The 19,471-nt window shown below is 45.7% G+C and overlaps 2 protein-coding genes across 5 annotated transcripts; both read left to right on the top strand.

Moving 5' to 3' along the window:
• The first annotated feature begins 60 nt into the window (after window positions 1-60).
• On the top strand, window positions 61-4,994 carry cyp20a1 (cytochrome P450, family 20, subfamily A, polypeptide 1). The gene is made up of 13 exons (XM_068309300.1): window positions 61-228; window positions 535-584; window positions 837-1,003; window positions 1,086-1,231; window positions 1,331-1,498; window positions 1,802-1,880; window positions 2,249-2,361; window positions 2,461-2,515; window positions 2,590-2,710; window positions 2,855-2,966; window positions 3,210-3,274; window positions 3,396-3,485; window positions 3,650-4,994. Exons 1-13 carry the CDS (start codon window positions 157-159, stop codon window positions 3,798-3,800), a joined length of 1,389 nt encoding a protein of 462 aa, XP_068165401.1. The 5' UTR covers window positions 61-156; the 3' UTR covers window positions 3,801-4,994.
• Window positions 4,995-5,282: 288 nt separating this feature from the next.
• On the top strand, window positions 5,283-17,371 carry LOC137591219 (abl interactor 2-like). Of its 4 annotated transcripts, XM_068309081.1 has the most exons (10): window positions 5,283-5,417; window positions 7,558-7,725; window positions 8,157-8,333; window positions 9,366-9,472; window positions 11,540-11,686; window positions 12,755-12,879; window positions 13,664-13,828; window positions 14,401-14,487; window positions 14,928-15,113; window positions 15,197-17,371. In XM_068309081.1, exons 1-10 carry the CDS (start codon window positions 5,301-5,303, stop codon window positions 15,370-15,372), a joined length of 1,455 nt encoding a protein of 484 aa, XP_068165182.1. In that variant the 5' UTR covers window positions 5,283-5,300; the 3' UTR covers window positions 15,373-17,371. The 4 variants fall into 4 exon arrangements, with proteins under 4 accessions (XP_068165182.1, XP_068165184.1, XP_068165183.1 ...); XM_068309083.1 differs by lacking the exon at window positions 11,540-11,686; XM_068309082.1 differs by lacking the exon at window positions 14,401-14,487.
• Window positions 17,372-19,471: the final 2,100 nt, after the last annotated feature.

The raw sequence follows: 19,471 nt of genomic DNA, 5'->3' as shown, positions 1-19,471 counted from the left end.
AAATCGATTAGTTTGCATTCGTTGCCATCCAGGCTTTGTAGTCGAACACAGAAACACTCGTTAAGGTTGCTGTTGACGTGGAAACGGTGTCTTGACATCTGCAGATATTCATGCACTAGAGCAAAAAAAAAAATTTGCTTTCCAAAGTGAGAAGTCATGTTAGACTTTGCCATCTTTGCAGTTACGTTTGTCATCATTTTAGTTGGCGCTGTTCTCTATTTGTACCCGGTGAGTGATTCAAAGTTTGAAGTTAGCTTTAGCTTGACGCTAACTGCAGAGCAGACGAAACCATGTCAAAGTTTTAAGTGCGAGTAGTATTTTGAGTTGAAGTTAGAAAACACCAATTTCATATACAATGACAATCAGAACTATTAAATGCAAAAGATAACTTGTTATCATTGGCTGTTCCTGAGACTGCTATAGCAAACAACATATTAGGTGATGTAGTTGAAGCTTTAAAGTAGAAATTACACGTGTTGCTTCAAAAATAATGAAATCGTGAAATGCTTTTCAACTTTCTAATCGTGTTTTTAGTCATCCAGAAGGACGTCTGGCATTCCAGGACTCAATCCAACAGACGAGAAGTAAGTTTTCATCTTAATTCACACGATGTTACAAAGCTGATGTTGATGCAAGCACATCAGCGTCTCCTTAAATATTAGCATTTCGTTAGCCTAATAGCATAATTGCACAAGTCATATGTGAACACAGTTGACTTGGGTAATCATGCTATTAGGCTTATCCAAACAGGTATTTTGGATAGTTTTCCAAGTTTTAGTGTTGGACACAGAGTAGATCTTACATGCTGCTCACATCCTGGCTTTCTGCTGTCTCAGAGATGGGAACCTGCCGGACCTCGTGAACAGAGGCAGTCTACACGAGTTCCTGGTCAGTCTGCATCAGGAGTTTGGACCCGTGGCGTCGTTCTGGTTCGGTGGCCGACCTGTGGTGAGCCTGGGCTCTGTGCAGGAGCTCCAGCAGCACATCAACCCCAACCACAGCAGTATGTCCGCCATCACTTTCCACTCCATCCTCCCCGACCCGTCCGAGACCGCTGTCGGAAATGTTGCTCTTCTTTTTCTCAGCCGACTCCTTCGAGACGATGCTGAAGTCATTACTAGGTTACCAGTCGGGAATGAATGGAGGGCCCACAGAGAACTTAATAAGAAAAAAGGTTTACCAGGGTGCCATTAACAACACATTGAAGAACAACTTCCCCCTCATGCTCAAGGTTTGTATCCCTCAGATCGACATTTTCACTGCTGCAAAACTGCTGACTAATATTCAGAATCATTCAGAAGTAGCACCTCCTGGATTTCTTCTCTCTTAGCTGGTGGAGGAGCTGGTGGAAAAGTGGAGGTCCTTCCCAGATGCTCAACACATTCCTCTGTGTTCCCATCTGCTGTGTCTCGCCATGAAGACTGTCACCCAGCTGGCACTGGGCGAGAGCTTCACAGATGACACCGAGGTCATTTCCTTCCGCAAGAACCACGACGTGGTGAGACAAGAGTTCTTGTTGTAGAGAATAAGGTCGCATCCCTTCCACACAACTTGATCTGTTCTTTGGGTATCAAATGTGATTGATTTCTCTTGGTTTTAGTCTTTGATTCTGACAAAATTATCTCATAGCTATTTCTGTTCACTGTTCATTCAAGATGTGAAAACAAGTTTTCAGTTTTTAACTCAGTGTTTAGGTTTTTGTTAAGTTATGCAAACCAGAAATTTGGTCATTTGAACTTCGATTTAAATTTTTTGGCAAATTTTGTTCTTCTATTTCCCAAACCTCCACTGTTGCCATCAGATCTGGTCAGAAATTGGGAAAGGCTACATGGACGGCTCCCTGGAGAAGAGCTCCAGCAGGAAAGGGCGTTATGAGAAGGGTGAGTGCACTTCCCCCATGAAGGGATTCTTCTTGAGCAGACACTGTACTGAACCACCATCTGTGATCGATTTTGACTTGTTGGAGTTTTGGTTTTCGTTTCTTTGCAGGAGTCTCTCTCACACCTGCTCTGTGTTGACATAAGCTGAGCTGTGCTGCTCGGTTTTTGTGATGTGAAAAATATTTGCAATGGCTCAGACATGATCTCTGACTCAGAGCATAGGAAGACTTTACTAACCCAATCAGTATTGTTGCCTTAATCAGAGACTTTTTGGGTGCTGTTTGAAGGGCTGGAAGTTTTTTAAACTGTCAAAAACATGAGAAAAAAAAAGTCTTTTCTCAAAGTGTTTCTCATTATTTGGTGTTCAGCTTTGTCGGAGATGGAATCAATGCTGCTGTCAGTGGTGAAGGAGAGAAAAGCCCAGAGGAAACAGAGTGTGTTTGTGGACGCTCTTCTTCAGTCCAGCCTCTCAGAACGACAGGCGAGTCTGACAGCGTCACCAGTTTATTGAAAAAACCCGTAACAACACAAAATCTTCTCTTTGCCGACATGATAATAAAGAAATAGTTGTTTGTTACAGGTCATGGAGGACTGTATGGTGTTTTTACTGGCTGGTTGCGCCATCACTGCCAACTGTAAGTAACAGCTATCAAAACCAATGATGAGAAAGATAAAAGCTGAACAGCAGAAACATGTTTTGTTTTGGTAGTGTGCATCTGGGCGCTTCACTTCCTGTCCACCTCAGACGACATTCAGGACAAACTGTACCAGGAGCTGGAGGAGGTGCTGGGTTCAGATCCAGTTTCAATGGACAAGATCCCTCAGCTCAAGTAAAACCGCTGGACTTCATCTATTCTTACCACATAAAAATCATTACCTCAGTGATTCCTCATGTTGGCTTCATGATGGTGAAGTGAAGGTTTAAAAATTCATTCCGGTAACCTTGATCTTATTTTGTGTGTGTTCATGAAAAGATACTGCCAGCACGTCCTAAATGAGACGGTGAGGACCGCTAAGCTGACGCCCGTCGCTGCTCGGCTTCAGGAAGTGGAGGGCAAAGTCGATCAACATGTCATCCCCAAAGAGGTGTCTCGTTTCCTGCTATCTCAGTTTATTTCTCTTTAACCGAAGGGGACATTATTACCCCCACCGGCAAGCAAGAGAAGCAATATTTATTGTTTACTTACTCAGTTGATCACATACTTCTAAAGAGACGAACACTGAATGAATGTTCAGCTTATAAATTGTCTTTCAACAACAAACCAATTCAGAAATATGGATAAAAATTTAAAAGATGCAAATTCATGTAACATTATTCTTATTTTTCAGACACTGGTCATCTACGCTTTGGGAGTGGTCCTGCAAGATTCAGACACATGGAGCATCCCTTACAGGTCAGCTACACAATCATTTACTTTTTGACAGGCTTATCTGTTCATCTCAGAACGATTGCATTATTTTATATCAGTCTTTATAATGATTTGTATATATATACATCCCTTTGACGTCCCTCAGGTTTGACCCAGATCGATTTGAAGAAGAATCTGTCAGGAAGAGCTTCTGTTTGCTCGGATTCTCTGGGAATCAAACATGCCCGGAGCTTAGGTAATTTTAAAACTCACACCACCAAGCAAACAAAAATGGCACGGTAGAAAATGTTGGAATTTTGGACCCAAAGTAGAGCCATCCATCTCTTATTGTTCATTTTATATTGTGCAAAGCATAGGATTAATGCTGCATACTTGAATGAAATGTTTGTTCTCTGAAAGGTTTGCCTACACTCTTACTACCGTCCTGCTCAGCACATTGGTGAGGCAGCTGAAGCTTCAACAGCTGAAGGGACAGGTCATGGAGGTCCGATCTGAGCTGGTATCCACACCTAAAGACGAAACCTGGGTCACCGTCAGCAGGAGAAGCTAGCAGTGACCTTCGAAACAAGCCGAAGCATTCTGAGGCCTTGATCACACTTAACTTTGCATAAACTCAGTGTTAAAAGAGGGAAACTTGTGGATTAGTACTTGTTCTTTTTCTATGGTTGATTAAACTAGGGCTTTGAACCGGTTCATGGAACGAAAACCAAAAACATTTTGGTACCAAAACGAAACCTAAAACTCGATCATATTCATTACAGGTAAACACTGTCGTATGTTAATGTTAAAAAATGTTTGATTTAGACATTAACTCATTAGCTGCAGTCGTTTTCAGTGCAGTGTGTCCCCGTACTGCCAGAGCTTTGTAGCAATTAATCTCCTTCGACGGACTTCCTCCGACGCTCCGGACGTTTTTCGGTGTTTACATCTCACTTCGAAGCGGTGATGTATTGTAATTGTCAGTGTTTGTGTGTATCTTTGCAACCGTTGAAGATAGAAAGATGAACCTAAAAAGGCATTACTCGGACGGCAAAGGGGATAAAAATGAGATGATGACCTTGACAAAGTTAGGTCAAAGTGAAATTTCAAATTTTGTACACTCAGGAACCGGATAAGATAGAAAGACGAGGGAGAAGTCCAGTGTAAGACCATAGATCAAAGCTAGTGCTTTGATCTACCTATGCTTTGATTTACCCTCACCTATGAACATATGTCAGAGTAAAATTTTAACTTTGTTGCATCGTAAACTGCCTGTTTCGGACATATCTATGTAAATGTATTGGTATGTAAACTAATAGCCTTAAATGCAAATGTAAAAGTCTTAAAGCTTACTTCTTATTTAAATTTACAAGGAACGTTATTAACCGGTTCGGTAACTATATATTTTAGTTCTAACCGGTTCAGGAACATCAGTTCATGGATGGAACGTAAAACCAGAAACGTTATAATACAGTTTCATGTTCGAAAAAAACCGACTGCCAAAAAATTCTGGTTCAAAGCCCTGGATTAAACTGGCTCAAATAAAAAAAGTCCCCACACCATACAGTATGAACTGTTTGTCAGTTAAAATGGTCCACATTTCATTCCTTTGTAAAACATAATTGCTTCATACAAATGATTAAATATGACTTGTTTTTATAATTGTATCTTTTCATATTTTCACTGAATGACGATATGTAGAAGGAAGCATCAACCTGTCTGGAAATATAATTGAATTAATAGAGCTGGTATCTGTGCTTCTGAAGGACTCTTGGGCATATTTTATTTTTCACACCAGAGCTAGACCCACTTCTCTAGTGGGATTTAAGGAGTGATTTAAGTATCTACTGAGTGAGACAGTACGTCTCAGACCTGAAAAGCAACGATAAAGTATTAAACATTTCATGCATTTTAAAAAAAATTTCCCTGATATTTGTTACAAACATTTTTAGGACTCCCCGCCCTCCCAACTCATTTTTTAGAGACATGCAGTACCGCTATCGGCCGCGGTGGCGCCAATGAGCCCACCTTCACTTTTAACGTTACTCTCCGCTACGCTAAAGATGTGAAAATGGCGGAGCTACAAATGCTTCTGGAAGAGGAGATTCCAGCAGGGCGAAGCGCACTTCTAGACAGTTTCACTAATTTGGAGAGAGTCGCGGAGTACTGCGAGAGCAATTATGTCCAGGTAGTTATTATTATTTTTTCTTCAAATGGGCGACACCGCGATGGGGCGATCCTGTGCTAGGCTAGTGTAGGCATGCTATCGCTGAGATGCATGCTAGCTAGCTAGCCTCGGCTACAGTAGAGATAACCAACTGTGGGGACATTGCTATCAGATAAATCACGCTCGGATTACCGTTTTCCCAATACACCGATGTTAAAATATTCCAAAGGTGTTTACAAGTTCTTATTTATATGGATATAACGTTGTGTGTGGGCAGTACATCCATCGCGGACTGTCGCGTTAGCCTGGTAGCCTCCTAGCCAGATGCTCGGCATTCAACCACGGTCCAAATCCCAACCAGGCAGCGTGAAAATTAATCTGCTGGATTAATCTCGGCTGCTACACCTGCCAGATGATCGTGCACCGGACTAGAGGTGAAGAATATCAAACCCGATCAATCACATATGAGCTTTGGTTGACAAAAGATGAAACGGCCATGACAACATTAGCATCTGATTTATGAGTGACTCGTTTCAGTGCTGGAGCTGTATATCACACTGGAATGTAGCTTTTTAAGTCAAAGAAATGTTCGATTTAAAGGCTTTTTTGCTGATTTATTCCCTTTAAATGTCCGGGATTATTCTGTTTGGGTGGTTTTAGTGTCATCTGTGGTTCCAGTTCTGTTGCGTGGCTTTTTGGCTGGAGAGCCATCACTCCCACGCACAGCCGTTTTAACGAATGTGCAGGTGTGATTTGAGTTTTTCAGCAGTTTTGACCACCTTTATTCCGCGTCTCCAACATTATAAACGCTTCTTATCACATATAGATCGACGATCGGGACCAAAGGGAGTAATTGATTAGATGTGATATTTAAATCTGAATTCCTTGATGAACAGGGTTGATCAGGTTTAACTGGTCTGAGGCTTTGAAATAGACAGCTCGCTGACCTGCTTTCTTGTCACCCTGCAGTGTTTCCCCGGCTGCTATTAGATAGTTATGGATCAGATCCACACTTTGTGTCATGCAGGGTCATTTATTTAGGAATAAACTTGTTGATCTCTGGTTGGATTGATGGACAGCAGGTGAATAATTCAGTTCTATGGTGTTGTCAGTGTTCAGGTGCGACAGGTGTAGTGAGATACCTGTTCCCAGGTACTTGAGGAATGACGCTGTGTGCTTCGCTCAGGTGTGAGTTGTTTATGGCTGACAAATGGTTGTGGAAAGGTTGAGTCCGATTCTGAACCGGCCCCATACTAGATTTCCTATTTGTCACATCTTTTAAATACCCGGAGGATGTTTTTGCTTTGTTTTTTGACCTTTTACTACATTTGTGATATTTTCTGTGTTTTTAGCATTTCATTTGTGAATTAAAGTTGCAGAAACCTGACATACATTGTAGTTTTAGAAAATGCAGTTTCATTTCAGTTCATATTGTATAAGTAAATTGTCTGATGTGAAGCTGACGCACACAATTTATGCACTAAAAAACAAATGAGAATGAAATCTGTTTGCAGTGAGCGATAGTGGTGTGTCAGCTCCATTTTACTGTACAGATTCTAAACTGCTGCTTCGACACCTCCACTCACTGCTCTGCCTCAGCTCACTGATGATCAACAACCAAATTTTTATGAAATATCAGTGGCCCACAGATAGAACTGGACTTCTGCCACAGAACCTGTTTGTCATCATTCTCCTGTGATTACTGCACCCTTCACTCTCTTTGTCAGCCGACGCTGTTTGTTGGAAAAGGTTTTTAGACTTTGATGCCTGCAGAAATGGGTCTAAACACACTCTGTAATCTAAACCTGATTCATTTTTAACCAGATAATGTACAGTATTTTATAGTTCAACAATTTGTTGTCCCTGAAACTATAGTTATTGTAAGTTACTGCCCGAGTGTCCTGATTGTCAACTGACTTGTTGTCAATATATCACCAGAATGTTGCTGCCACAGTACAGCTTTTATTTTGAAGTCAATAGATCAGTCAATCAATATCCAATCACAGCCTGAAGGCTGTTGTCATAATCAATCTCCTGCTGTGTTTCGCACCCAGAAGTGAACAGATGGTGCCGAGGAAAAAAAAACCCGATCATGAATGGTTTTGCTGTCCGTTGGGGTTTCATGGTGGTTTTTGTCTGTGTTTGCTTTTCTCGTGTTCAGTCTCCAGACAAGCAGAGGGCGCTGGAGGAGACCAAGAACTACACCACCCAGTCTCTGGCCAGCGTAGCCTACCTGATCAACACGCTGGCCAACAATGTCCTGCAGATGCTCGACATCCAGGCGTCGCAGCTCCGCCGCATGGAGTCATCCATCAACCACATCTCACAGGTCGGTGACTGGAAGCGGAACCAAGTCGTGTCGTCCGCAACGATGAGTCTGATCGATCCACAATCGGGTGGAACCCCATGATGTTTCAATGAGGATGCAGCATGTGTGAACAGAAACCTGTGGGCCACACGCTGGAATGTTGAGTGAATAATGACTGATTTTATTTTTGGTTCAGCTGTTGCAGGTTTGACTTATTTACTCCGGTCACATGTGTGCATGTATAATTCAGAATATCTGCAATGCAGGCTAACGCTACCGCCTGCCAGAGGATTCACGTCTGATGAAAAAAGCTCGGCTGCAGAAACGACTTTACAAATCGTGACAGAATTTAAAATTGATGATCTTCTCCGTTTGGGAAATGGGTGGCGGCTAATGCTTTACGACACGTTGGAAATGAACCCACACGCCCTGATTTCTGCTTCTCGCTTCAGACGGTGGACATCCACAAAGAGAAGGTGGCCCGGCGGGAAATCGGCATCCTCACGACCAACAAGAACACCTCCCGCACACACAAGATCATCGCCCCGGCCAATCCCGAGAGGCCTGTGCGCTACATCCGGAAGCCCATTGACTACAGCATGCTAGATGACATGGGCCACGGAGTCAAGGTGGTCATCCTGATCTCTTTTTTTGTTCCTTTATTATTTCCAACCTGGATTAATTAATTCGGGGGGGATCTTTTTGTAGAATCCCAACATTTGTTTGCTGTCGTCTCCAGAATAACTGAAACCCAGAAAGTCGGTACCTGACTGAAACGCTCAGGAGCCGTCCTCTGAATATCGTGCCAAACGTTCACTTGAATAAAAGATAGAGACGCTGGGAGCGTAGATTTAATTTACATATTAGCGTGGAGTCATAAACGGGATGTTTGTTTTAATGTGCGTTGCTCGCTGCAGAAAGGGGGGCTTTTAGAGGTCAAACAATCACTGCTGGCTTTCAGCGGTGAGTAATAAAAGAAGAAATCAATGATTCAGGCTTTTCCTCCCGGGCTGGGAAATGGATGTCGCCTCGGGCGTGATTCGAGCTCTGGCCATGTGTGTGTGTCCCCCCCCCAGTGGGTGTGAAGGTGTGACCACCTCACAGGGGAAGTGGCAGAGATGCAGATGCTTCCCTCACACCGACCTGAAGGAAGGAGATCATCTCTCAAATCCCTTTTAACACTCGAGTCTAACAGCTTCAGCAGCTTACGCCTGGACGATTGTCTTCTCATACTAATCCTCTGATTTCTTCTTCTCCCTTTTCTGCTCACCTCATTCTGTCTTTTAATCGACTGTAGTGGTTGCAAAGGTTTAAGGTAAGATTTTCCCACTAAAACCTCAATAAGGGGGTGTAGTTGTGTTTCGGTTGCTGTGAGAGTTGTCCTTTGTTAAATGTCTTCATCTAGGTTTTATATGTTGGATTTTTTTTTTTTTGGGTGGGGGGAATGGAGACAAGGAGGTTACACTTTCACTTTTGTGTCTATTTGTTGGTTTGTTTTGTTTGTTTGCAGAATTATGCCAGATTTGAATCAATTAAAATCGACTGATTTTCTTTCTTTGGGTGGAGGGGGGGGGGCACTCACTGTCGTCATGTTGTGTTTGTGAAGTTCTTTAGTTGACTGATCAGCTGACACGTTTGCCCCCCCACCCTCCCTCCCACAGGCCAGCGCTCAGAACATGAAGGCCGGAGGTGGAGGTGGGCTCCCTCGCACCAACCCCCCCACGCAGAAGCCTCCCAGCCCACCAATGTCAGGGAAGGGGACCCTTGGGTACGTAAACAGCCTGACTGGTGTGTGGTCGCGTGCAGATGCGGTGGAGTCCGTCAGATGGGGACGTGTGTTTTGTACGTCTGGGGTGGGCGCCAGAAGCCCCTCAGAGGTCCTGGTTGCTCCCGGTTTCATCGTCAGACTTTAAGCTCAGTTTAAATGCTGGTACAGAACGAATGTCAGCATTCAGTCATCGTTTCATCTCCTCCGGTGGGATTGTGTCTATTGCATTCTATTATCTGTTGGACTTCCTCATGAGAGCTAACCATTGCTGCTGGTTAAGGAAAGGAGCTGTGATCAGCTCTCCAGGTCACCTGACTTCATGTGTTTAAACAGTCGAAGGTTGATAACACGTCTGGAAAGCCCTGCGGTTTGAAAAGCGCTGATCCCTGCAGTGAGATGACGGTAACAAACCAGCCGGCAACGCCGCCGAGGGCTCCGCGCCCCGACGTGTTCCCTGTCGTGAAGCCGCTTTCTGACGGACGCATCTCAGCAGGGAGCCGGATGAAATACCAAGACGGTGTTTCGTTCTGCTCCACTCGAGCCAGAGGTTTTGAAAGATGCCTCTCCAGTCTACCAGTGTTCAACATCAGGTCGCCATTTTTCTGGCTGATAAAGATCTCCGCTGTCGATTCACAGCTAGAAGAACTGCGTACGAGACACTGAGTCCAAACTTTAAAGGGTTTTTTTTCAGTAAATACATCAGGTCTTTGCTGCCGAGTTAAAAACACGTATGCATATTTAACAAGAACCAATGCAGACTGCAACATCCCGCGACACCCCTGAATTCAAAATTTTACCCTGATCCACTTGCATAGGTCAAAGATCAAAGGTAGTGCTCCGCCCTACTGTCGTAGATCAAAGCAGTAGCTTTGATCTACGATCTTACTCAAACTGGCCGCCTCCCTCGTCTTTCTATCTTATCCGGTTCCTGAGTGTACAAAAGTTGAAATTTGATCTTGACCTAGTTTTCTCAAGGTCAAGGTCATCATCTCATTTTTTTTAATCCCCTTTAATGCCCGAGTCATGTGCTTTTTGTTTCATCTTTCTTTCTGCAACGGTTGCGAAGACATTTGGTGGACTAACGGACGAACACACGAACCGCTTTGAAGCGGGATGTAAAAAGGCGTGTCATGAACTCGGGTGGTTTTTTTAATACGCAGGGCTGCACACATGACCTCCACAGCCCCGGTGTTCACAAGGTCAGGTTTCTCTCGCACTTATTTATTTTGTCATATCACCGACATGACCGTCGCAGAGGTCACAAGAATCGGTTGGTGCCTCCACCAAAGGTTGTGTTTTCACCACGTCTGTGTGTGTGTGTTTGTGATGTGTGTCGGACTGTTCAGGTCAGTTTGCAGACAGACTTGTAGTTGGTTCTGGATGTTGATCGTTGTGTGGTATTGTTCGTGACCCAGACGGCCCGCTCCGGACCACCCATGTTCCTCATGTCAGTGTTTTACCATAGCAACGGCACTCAGAGAGAGAGAGAGAGAGAGAGAGAGAGGGGTACTTACATGTCAATGCAGCTTTTCATCTCCAGATCAGTTCCTAAACGGTGATGACATCAGTCTGCTACTGCTTTCAGATTAAAATAAATTTTTTAAAAAAACCAAACAAACTACCATCTGTGTTGAGGTTTCATGAATTCGAAGGTTTTCTGCTTCAGAATAATCTGCAGAGATTTCTATAAACTCGCCGACAGAAACTTTTGGCAAAGACAAAGACGGGAATTTATTTAGCTTGGAAATAACAAGCCACACACCGCTATCCTGAAAACACCCCCCCTCCGGCTGTCACCACATAGCGGGTACATCTCATGGGCGTGTGATTGTTTTAAGAAGACAGCTTCTCATCCTGACGCCGTACCTGTGGATCCACCCCCCCTCCCCCCCACCCCCCCAGCCAATCCCGATGTTCGATATTCACCACCTGTCATACCCCATTTTTTAAGTTTTGCACTTGTTTGTTTCTTGCTCTCCTCCTCCTCCTCCTCTACACTTCTCTGTGGATGCCCTTCCTTCCCTTACCCCCCTACCCCCCCTCGACTCCCTCCTGACCCTCTCGCAGGCGCAACTCCCCCTATAGGACGCTTGAGCCGGTGCGTCCGCCCGTTGTCCCTAACGACTACGTCTCGAGCCCGACGCGCAACATGCCACACCCACAGCAGAGCCCTGCACGCACAGCATCCGTTAATCAGAGGAACCGCACGTACAGGTACCCCTCCCCCCCCTCCCAGCTTTCCTCTCTACACTTCTGACACATGCCCCCCTCCCCACCCCTTTTTTTCCTCTTCCTCCTCCGCCTTCCTTCCTCTCCTCTTCTACACTCGGAGGGCGAGCCAGCTCTTTTTAACAAGCCGCCTTCGTCTTTTACGTGTTTCCCGCTGGAGAGTTGACCTTCCTAACTCACAGCTGACTGACATTAACATTTTACTGCCCCCCCCCCCTCCCCTCCCTCTCCCCCCCTAAATCGACAGATTTTAGGAAATCCATCACCTGTTTGCGCTCCTTAAGAGACGAGGATGAAGTAGCGCTGTATTAGATGCAGGTTCCCATGGTGATAGCCATGAAAACAGGCAATCCTATCGATCCATCCCAAGCAGAGGAATATTCATAGATTCCCCCCTGACAGACAGACGTAAAAACTGTGGGTTTTAAGGGGTGGGGGGTGGGGGAGTGGGGGGACAGAAGCTCTCGTCTTTGCGCCCCATCTGTCGGCCAAATGTTTTGTAGCATCTCTTGGAAAATAGAGAAGACAACTTTCCCTGCCTCTCCTCTCAGCTCCTTATTTGTTCCGCTCATTCCCTTCATCTGTCAGCCATGCTCTCGTGCAAACACTCTTCCTGGTGCGCGTCCTGGTGCGCGTCCCGGTGCGCGTCCCGGTGCGCGTCCCGGTGCGCGTCCTGGTGCTTCCTGCTTCTTCTGCAGCGTCTCGCCTCACTTTGTCTTCGTCTTTGCCGCCGCATCACCTGTCGTCCATGTCCTTGGTGAGGCTTCAAGCATCTTTTTTAACCACTGACAGTCATTTCAGAGGCACTAACACGCTGATGCTCCTGTGGGTGGGTGGGTGGGTGGGGTGGGGGGGTTCCACGTGAATAATCTGACTTCCTGTGCAGCCAGGAAGCAGGAGAAGACCTTGAGCATCCGGGACAGGGTTTGTCGCCCTTTAGCGTTTCAGGGGCTCCATTACTGGTCCTGAGACAGCGCTAGCAGCAGGGGGTGTTCTCAGTGAGTGTCTGACATGTTTAACCCCCCCACCCCACCCCCCAACATTGACCACCAGCAGTGGCAGCAGCGGAGGCAGCCACCCCAGCAGCAGCCGCAGCAGCAGCCGGGAGAACAGCGGCAGCGGCAGCGTGGGCGTGCCCATCGCCGTGCCAACCCCAGCCCCGCCCACCGCCTTCCCAGGTAAAGCCTCCTTCCAGTTGCTGCTTGGAGCAGCATGTGTGTGTGTGTGTGTGTGTGTGTGTGAAACTAACTTGACTAATCTGTAGCATCCGGGGCTCCTACGCGCCCTGGATCTAGAATCCTCTCCTCCTGTCTCACTCTCTCGTCCTGACCCCCCCCCCCCCTTCACTTCTTCTTCTCTCCTCCTTTTTGCCTTCGACACGTCGGTTTCAGCCCCCGCTACATCCAACCCACCTAAACCTCCCTCCAACACTGCCACTATTCCCGGAGCCCCCACTTCTGCTCTAGACGGCCCCCCACAGGCCCCCAATCCCCCTGTAGAGATCCCGCCTGTACCCCCGCCCCCTCCCCAGCTCCCCGCCTCTGCGGCCCCCGCCGGCACGGGCCCCACTACTTACGGCAACCCCGCACAAGGTGAGTGTAACCGGGTGGGAGAAGCCCCCCCACCCCCACCCCACCCCCGACCCAAATGTGTTCACCCACTGCATGTCAGCGTGTCGTCTGATTGGCTGTTCCTGAATCACGCAAGGAGAAAAACACAAAGCTGAATAGAAGCTGCAGATTTACCATTATCCTCTGCCCCCCCCACCCAACCCCCCCCACCCCCCTGCTCTTCATCACTCACAGCTTCATCAGCTGCCTGTCTGCTCTGTGTGTTTGTGATGTGTGTCTAACGCATGACCTGTGTGTGGACGCTCAGCTCCTCATCCTCTTCTTCACCTCCGGTACTTCTACATCTCAATGACTCTTTGCCCCCCCCCACCTTGCTGGCGTCTCCTCTCAGGTGCTCCTCAGTTCTACAGCATGAACCGCCCGGCGCAGCAGCCTCAGAACCAGCAGGTGGGGGGGTCGCTGCCGTACCGCCGGCCCTCATCCGTGACCGGCCAGCCCAACGCGGCCCACAACCAGAGCCAGCTGAACGGGGGGCCGCACTTCGCCCAGAACCAAGGTGAGCAAAGCTTTTTTGTTTCTGGCGAGTAGAATAAAGTCCCAGTTGTTTTATGTACACCGTTGTCCGCACTATAAGGCGCACTGGATTATAGGGTGCACTGGATTATAAAGCGCACTGGATTATAAGGCGCACTGGATTATAGGGCGCACCTTCAATGAATGACCTACCTAAAAAAAAAAATTTTTTAAAAATTGTACACAAGGCACACTGGACTGTAAGGCGCAGCTGACAACTCATCTTTAATGAATGGTCTATTTTAAAACTTTTTTCGTATAAAAGGCACATTTGATTATAAGAAATTGAGAAAATTAGACTTTTAGGTGCGTCTTACAGTGCGGAAAATATTTGAATAGCCTCCATCTTCTCCAGCTGGTTGCAGGACGGTAGTCCTGTCCCACATTGTCGTTTGTGCGTCCTGTCGATCACCGGTGGGAGTGGAAGAAGTCAGATTTTACTGTCCACTTGTGCTTCTTGTTCACTCTGATCTCATTCTCCTGTCTTTGCTGTTCTCACCCCACCCCCCCACCCCCCAACCCCTCCTCCGTGTGTCGGTACTGTTTCGTGATAAGCCGGCCCACACGCGCCCCCTCCCCCTTCAATGCAGATCACCCCCCAGCTGCCTCTGATGGGCTTTGTGGCCCGGGTTCAGGAGACGAGTAAGTGGTTTTTCCGCCCCTTGGCTCCCCCTGCATGCCCCCCCCCCCTCGAGTGGGTTTGAGTCCCCTCAGTATTTTTCTGAAATGATTGAGTGAAAAGTTAACCTCCAATATTTAAGGTTCTCCATCGGGACAGTTGGGGGTAATTTTTGAAGTTTTATTGATGAATGCAATACATTTAGATGTTCTGATGCTGCTTTAACAGAAACTAACTGTGGTGGGTGTCCACTAGTGAAAAGATCGACATCAGTCAGAGGGCATGTTTGTGAGACCTGATCTTAATGCATGTTTCTTCCTGTCCCGTCTTCATTTGAACGTTCTGACGGTTCCGTATCGGTCCGAGCTTCTAAATATCGTCCAGATGTTCCCAGCATGCCCCTCCGTCGTCCTCTTCCTCTTCCTCTTCCACGGCTCCTTTCTAATCTGAAAACTCTTCCCAGTCTCAGACGTGCCGCCTCCTCCCCCACCCGCCGAGGACCCGGTGTTCGAGGAGCCCACACCACCGCCTCCTCCGCCGGAGGACTACGAGGACGAGGAGGATGAAGAGGAGTCAGCAGTGGTGGAGTACAGCGACCCCTACGCCGAGGAGGACCCCCCCTGGGCTCCACGGAACTACCTGGAGAAAGGTGAGCCTTCACAGCTCAAGTTCAGAACCGTCGTCGAAACGCACGCGGCCTGACTCCTCTCCCTCGCTTCCTTCCTCCCCCAGTGGTGGCCATCTACGACTACGCTCGGGACAAGGAGGACGAGCTGTCGTTCCAGGAGGGGGCCATCATCTACGTGATCAAGAAGAACGACGACGGCTGGTACGAGGGCGTGATGAACGGGACCACCGGTCTCTTCCCCGGCAACTACGTGGAGTCTATCATGCACTACGCCGACTGAACAATCGCCCCCCTGCCTGAGCGCAACCACGAAGAGGAGAGGGAGAGGAGCGTTTGACTGGGAAAGGGGAGGGAGGGGAGCCAAGGGTTAAAGGTCAAAGACTTTGATCAGACAGAGCATGATCACCTCTGGGCGAAAAAAGCAGTGGGGGGTGAGAGGAAGGAGTTTTTATGCCGAACTGATGCCCGGCCTCTGGACGCGGGCGCCATTGTAAAACAACCACTACTCAGATGTATCCTTCCTGTAATATTTCTTTATTCAACTGAGGAGGATGGACGGTGATGGATTTATGGTTACATTATTAGACCACTACCTTTGATTGCGCTTCATTTTTTTTTTTTTTAATTTTTCTTTTAACCATTCTGCCCTCATTGTAAACAATATTTATTTTTTATTTTGTAGTGAGGTAAATAGCGAGAAGATGTTTTCCACAGCAGCGGTCTCGGGAGAACGGTACCGGAGGAGAACGGTCTGGCGCGTAGATTCTCTCCAGAGACGTTCTAGAGGAAAGATACTCATCTATATATACGTAAATATAAAGTATAATGCAGCAACAATATCATTGGTGACAGGAAGACAAACGATAGTTTCTGGACTTTGAAGGGAAAACCTCGAGGGTGGTCAAAGCAGACGTTTGGAGAAGCACATGAAATGTCTTTGAGGTCGACGCACGAGAAGCTAAAGAGAAGACGACGTCTGAGCGTTAATTTGACCTTGAGTCTTTGGCGCTATAGGCGGCACGCATTTTTTTCAGGAGAAGGAAAACCGTCGTCCGGCCCCTCACGTAAGAGAGGAACGAGATGCTCGACTGCACAACGACCTGGATTTTGAAGTCTTAGTCTGCAGCTCCTGTCATGATTTAATAGAAGTGTATTGGCTCTAATCATTTTTGCAGTGTTACATGCATTTCTGACAAGACACTTGTTTTCATTTGTGGCGTTTCACCCAAGAGGTCCACAATCACATTTTTTGTTTTTTTTTTGTTTTGTTTTTTTGAGCGGTGGCCTGCATGTTGTTGACGAGGGGGGGAAAAAAAAGAAAGAAAAAAGTTTTCTTTTCTGCTCTAATGGTGGTTTAATGTCTTAATATTTTTTAGATATGGTGTGGTTTGGTTTTTGATATTCACTCCACAATGCATTTAGGTCTTTTCTAAGATGCTTGTGCCATATTGAAGTGTGTGTTGCTGTTGAGGGTTCTCACTTCATTTTGCAATAAATCGGCCGGAGTGGGAGTGTTGGTGAACTGCAAATCTTTTTTATTTTTTCTTCTGTTCCCCCGGTTTTGAAATCAAAAGCACATTCATTTGTAGTGAAAAGGTGTAGAAGAAGAAATAATATAAATGTGAGGTGTATTACGTCCTCCCAGCGGGGACTTACTGACTCTGAAAAGAAACCAGCTGTTGTGTTGAAATGGTTATAACAATATTCACGCCTTCTGTTCAGGCGTCATTTGTCCTCAGTGAAGTTTCCAGTACGCTTGGCTGTTGGGTGTCTGCGAGGGCTCAGTGCTTGTACTTATGTAAGAATCTTTATTTTCTATTAAAAAAGAAATAGTAACAAGTGGGTCTGTATGTGAGTCTTGCATGCCATTGTTCTTCTCTGTACTGGTGTTCTAAAAAGACAAGCAGCCCTGAAGCTCTGACCAGGTACCACCAGCCTCATCCCAAAGAGACCATCATGTAAGCCTCCGTCTGAGGAGTCGCTATCTATAAAAAAGAAATAAAAAAAAAAAAACCTTGTGAAAGCTGCTTGTGAATCCTGCAGATTAGACAAACTTGGAGGGCGATGACAGAAATCAAAACCCATTTTGTCGCTTTGAAAATTTAAAAAAAGCAGCCCCTTCTGTCTGCAGGATTCACGGCACACACACCCCCACCCTGCAGTCACAGGCGTCCCTTGGATGTCAAAAACAGTCCATAATGCCATTGTGTTGCACAGTTAAAGTTTAAATGCAGAAGTATCATATTTGTAAAATCATGACAATAAAGTTATTAAGATTTTTTGGTGTGGTAATGCTTGGTTCTTGTTTTTTTTTTTTTTTAAATATGCAGTATTTAAAGTTTTTTTATTTGAAGTCAGCTGCTGCTCTTTTCTTTCTGTCCACTAGAGGGCCCCACAACTCAGGGCTGGTCTGAACAAGCATACCAAAGAGATCATTTTTAACATACCTGGATGTTTCCAGATATAGGTGTAGTGTCTATTTAATTATTGCAAAACCCAACCTGCATGGAAAATACTGCATTCCTTCCTGTCCAATATTAATCATGATCAAAATGTTTGTGACCTTTGACCTTCCTCCCATCCAGGTGAGTCTGTTTCACTTGGCAGCTGCAGGTGAACCCTTACAGGCGTGTTGTGCGTTGAGACAATGTGTTGCATTCAGGGACATAAGTCTTGCCTTAGAGATGAATCTTCCTGAGCTCTTGACAGCTGAGATGGATGGAATTTAAATCTGAAGTGTTTGGAGTGTGCTGAGGGGTTTGGTTGTAACAACAAGACATGCTCTGAGACGACAGCCGATGGCGGAAAGCGGGTTTATCTCCAGATTAACCCTTAGATGAGGAGATCCAGACTACCACAGGCAGAGATGTGTCATAGAGATTCTTCTATTCAAGTGTTTGGGAAGGGCATGTTCTGACAACCCCTGAGTGCACACACACCTTTTCTCCTTCAGACATGTAAAAAAAAAAAAAAATCAAATGGAAGCTTCTCACCTTTTATGAACAAAGCCCCAAATTTGGCGTGCCTTTGTGCAGAAAGAGTCAGCCCTCTATAAAAGGTGGATCTGCGTGTGGAAAGGTGGAGGTGGAGGGGCAGTTACAGGACGTCTGTCATCATGAGGAGCCTTTCTCTCCAAAAGGAATGCATTTTTTTAGAACGTGTCTGAACAGAAAGACAAAACCTACAATAGTACAAACAGTTTATACTGTAAGCTCCTGTGCATTAACCAGTTTGTATGCACTTATGTGGGGTTTTTTTTTTTTTGCATGCAAGACAGCTCAAAAGTAGTTCCAGATTTGTGTCATCACATTAAATTTAAATGTGAAACACCTCAAAAAATTGAAGTTTGATTTAAAAAGGCATGTAGGATTAAGGTAATAGTATGTGAATCATCTATTCACTTTGTAAAATACTATTTCCTGCTGTTTGTTGCAATTAAATAATATTTTAATTTTGTTTTAAGAAAATTAAAATTAAGTTGCAATCTCTGGGTATTTTCAATGGTTTAAACCATATTAAAGCATATTATTATTGTTGTTCAGAACATCTTTCAGCAGCTGAGCTTTTAATTTGAAAAGCAGGAAGTGGTGCGATGCAGCTGCTTGTTCCTGCAGCTGCGCGTCAAGGTGTTCACAGCCTGCACAGGTAAGCAGGTGGTGGGTCTCTGTGAGGCTTCTGTTGGACCATCAGAGCGTCTGCTGGAGATGACAGCTCCTCCTCACAGCCTCTGACGGGATTTTATTTCTTTTTCTTTGTCCAAATCATTTTTAATCTCTCCCAGGATGCAGAGCGGGGGGTCGATGTGGAACCTGCAGACCTGGCTTGTTCTGCTGTTGGCAGTAACACATATACAGTCACAGCACAGAGGTAAATGGATGCGTGCTTTTAATTAATTCTATTATTTACCAGCATGTTCAAAGGCATGTATTAATTCTGAGGTGTTGTTTGTGTGATTATTTGATAGGAAAAAGTGGATTTACATTTAAACTGTGCTGAATATGCCTGAAAATGCTTTTATTGTCTTTTAATTAACTAACAACCCCCGTACCCTGACTTTCTCCTGAATGAATGAGGTTTTTCTGGCAGAATGAGGTTGAGTGAATGTCTGGACTTGTCTGTCCATTGGGGATTATGAATGTTTCATCACATCCCTCCCGGTCAAAAAGAAAACCGTACTTTACTCTCTCTAGGAGCTCATTGGGTTCTAAAGAACACGGGAAACTTGCATTCATCAATTCGTGCACCAACCTGTCTTCTTAGCTTGGCGCAAGTTGAGAACATCCCAGTTTCATTTTTAATGAATAATTCCTCATTTGTTTCATTCACTGCCAGATCCATCAGATTGAAAGAGACTCGTTCACTCACTGTCTTTGAGGCCC

Source organism: Antennarius striatus, chromosome 24, assembly GCF_040054535.1.
Source record: "Antennarius striatus isolate MH-2024 chromosome 24, ASM4005453v1, whole genome shotgun sequence".
Lineage (NCBI taxonomy): Eukaryota > Metazoa > Chordata > Actinopteri > Lophiiformes > Antennariidae > Antennarius > Antennarius striatus.
The sequence above is the reverse complement of the archived record's forward strand: the minus strand, read 5'-3'. Positions and strand labels throughout refer to the sequence as shown.

What these genes read in the sequence shown, in the direction of transcription:
- cyp20a1 (XM_068309300.1), top strand. Translation starts at nt 157, where the DNA reads ATGTTAGACTTTGCCATCTTTGCAGTTACGTTTGTCATCATTTTAGTT. An exon ending in TCCGCAAGAACCACGACGTG is followed by an intron (nt 1,499 to 1,801) that starts GTGAGACAAGAG and finishes TGTTGCCATCAG; the next exon opens with ATCTGGTCAGAAATTGGGAA. An exon ending in TTGCGCCATCACTGCCAACT is followed by an intron (nt 2,516 to 2,589) that starts GTAAGTAACAGC and finishes TTGTTTTGGTAG; the next exon opens with TGTGCATCTGGGCGCTTCAC.
- LOC137591219 (XM_068309081.1), top strand. Translation starts at nt 5,301, where the DNA reads ATGGCGGAGCTACAAATGCTTCTGGAAGAGGAGATTCCAGCAGGGCGA. An exon ending in CCATCAACCACATCTCACAG is followed by an intron (nt 7,726 to 8,156) that starts GTCGGTGACTGG and finishes TTCTCGCTTCAG; the next exon opens with ACGGTGGACATCCACAAAGA. An exon ending in ACGGAACTACCTGGAGAAAG is followed by an intron (nt 15,114 to 15,196) that starts GTGAGCCTTCAC and finishes TTCCTCCCCCAG; the next exon opens with TGGTGGCCATCTACGACTAC.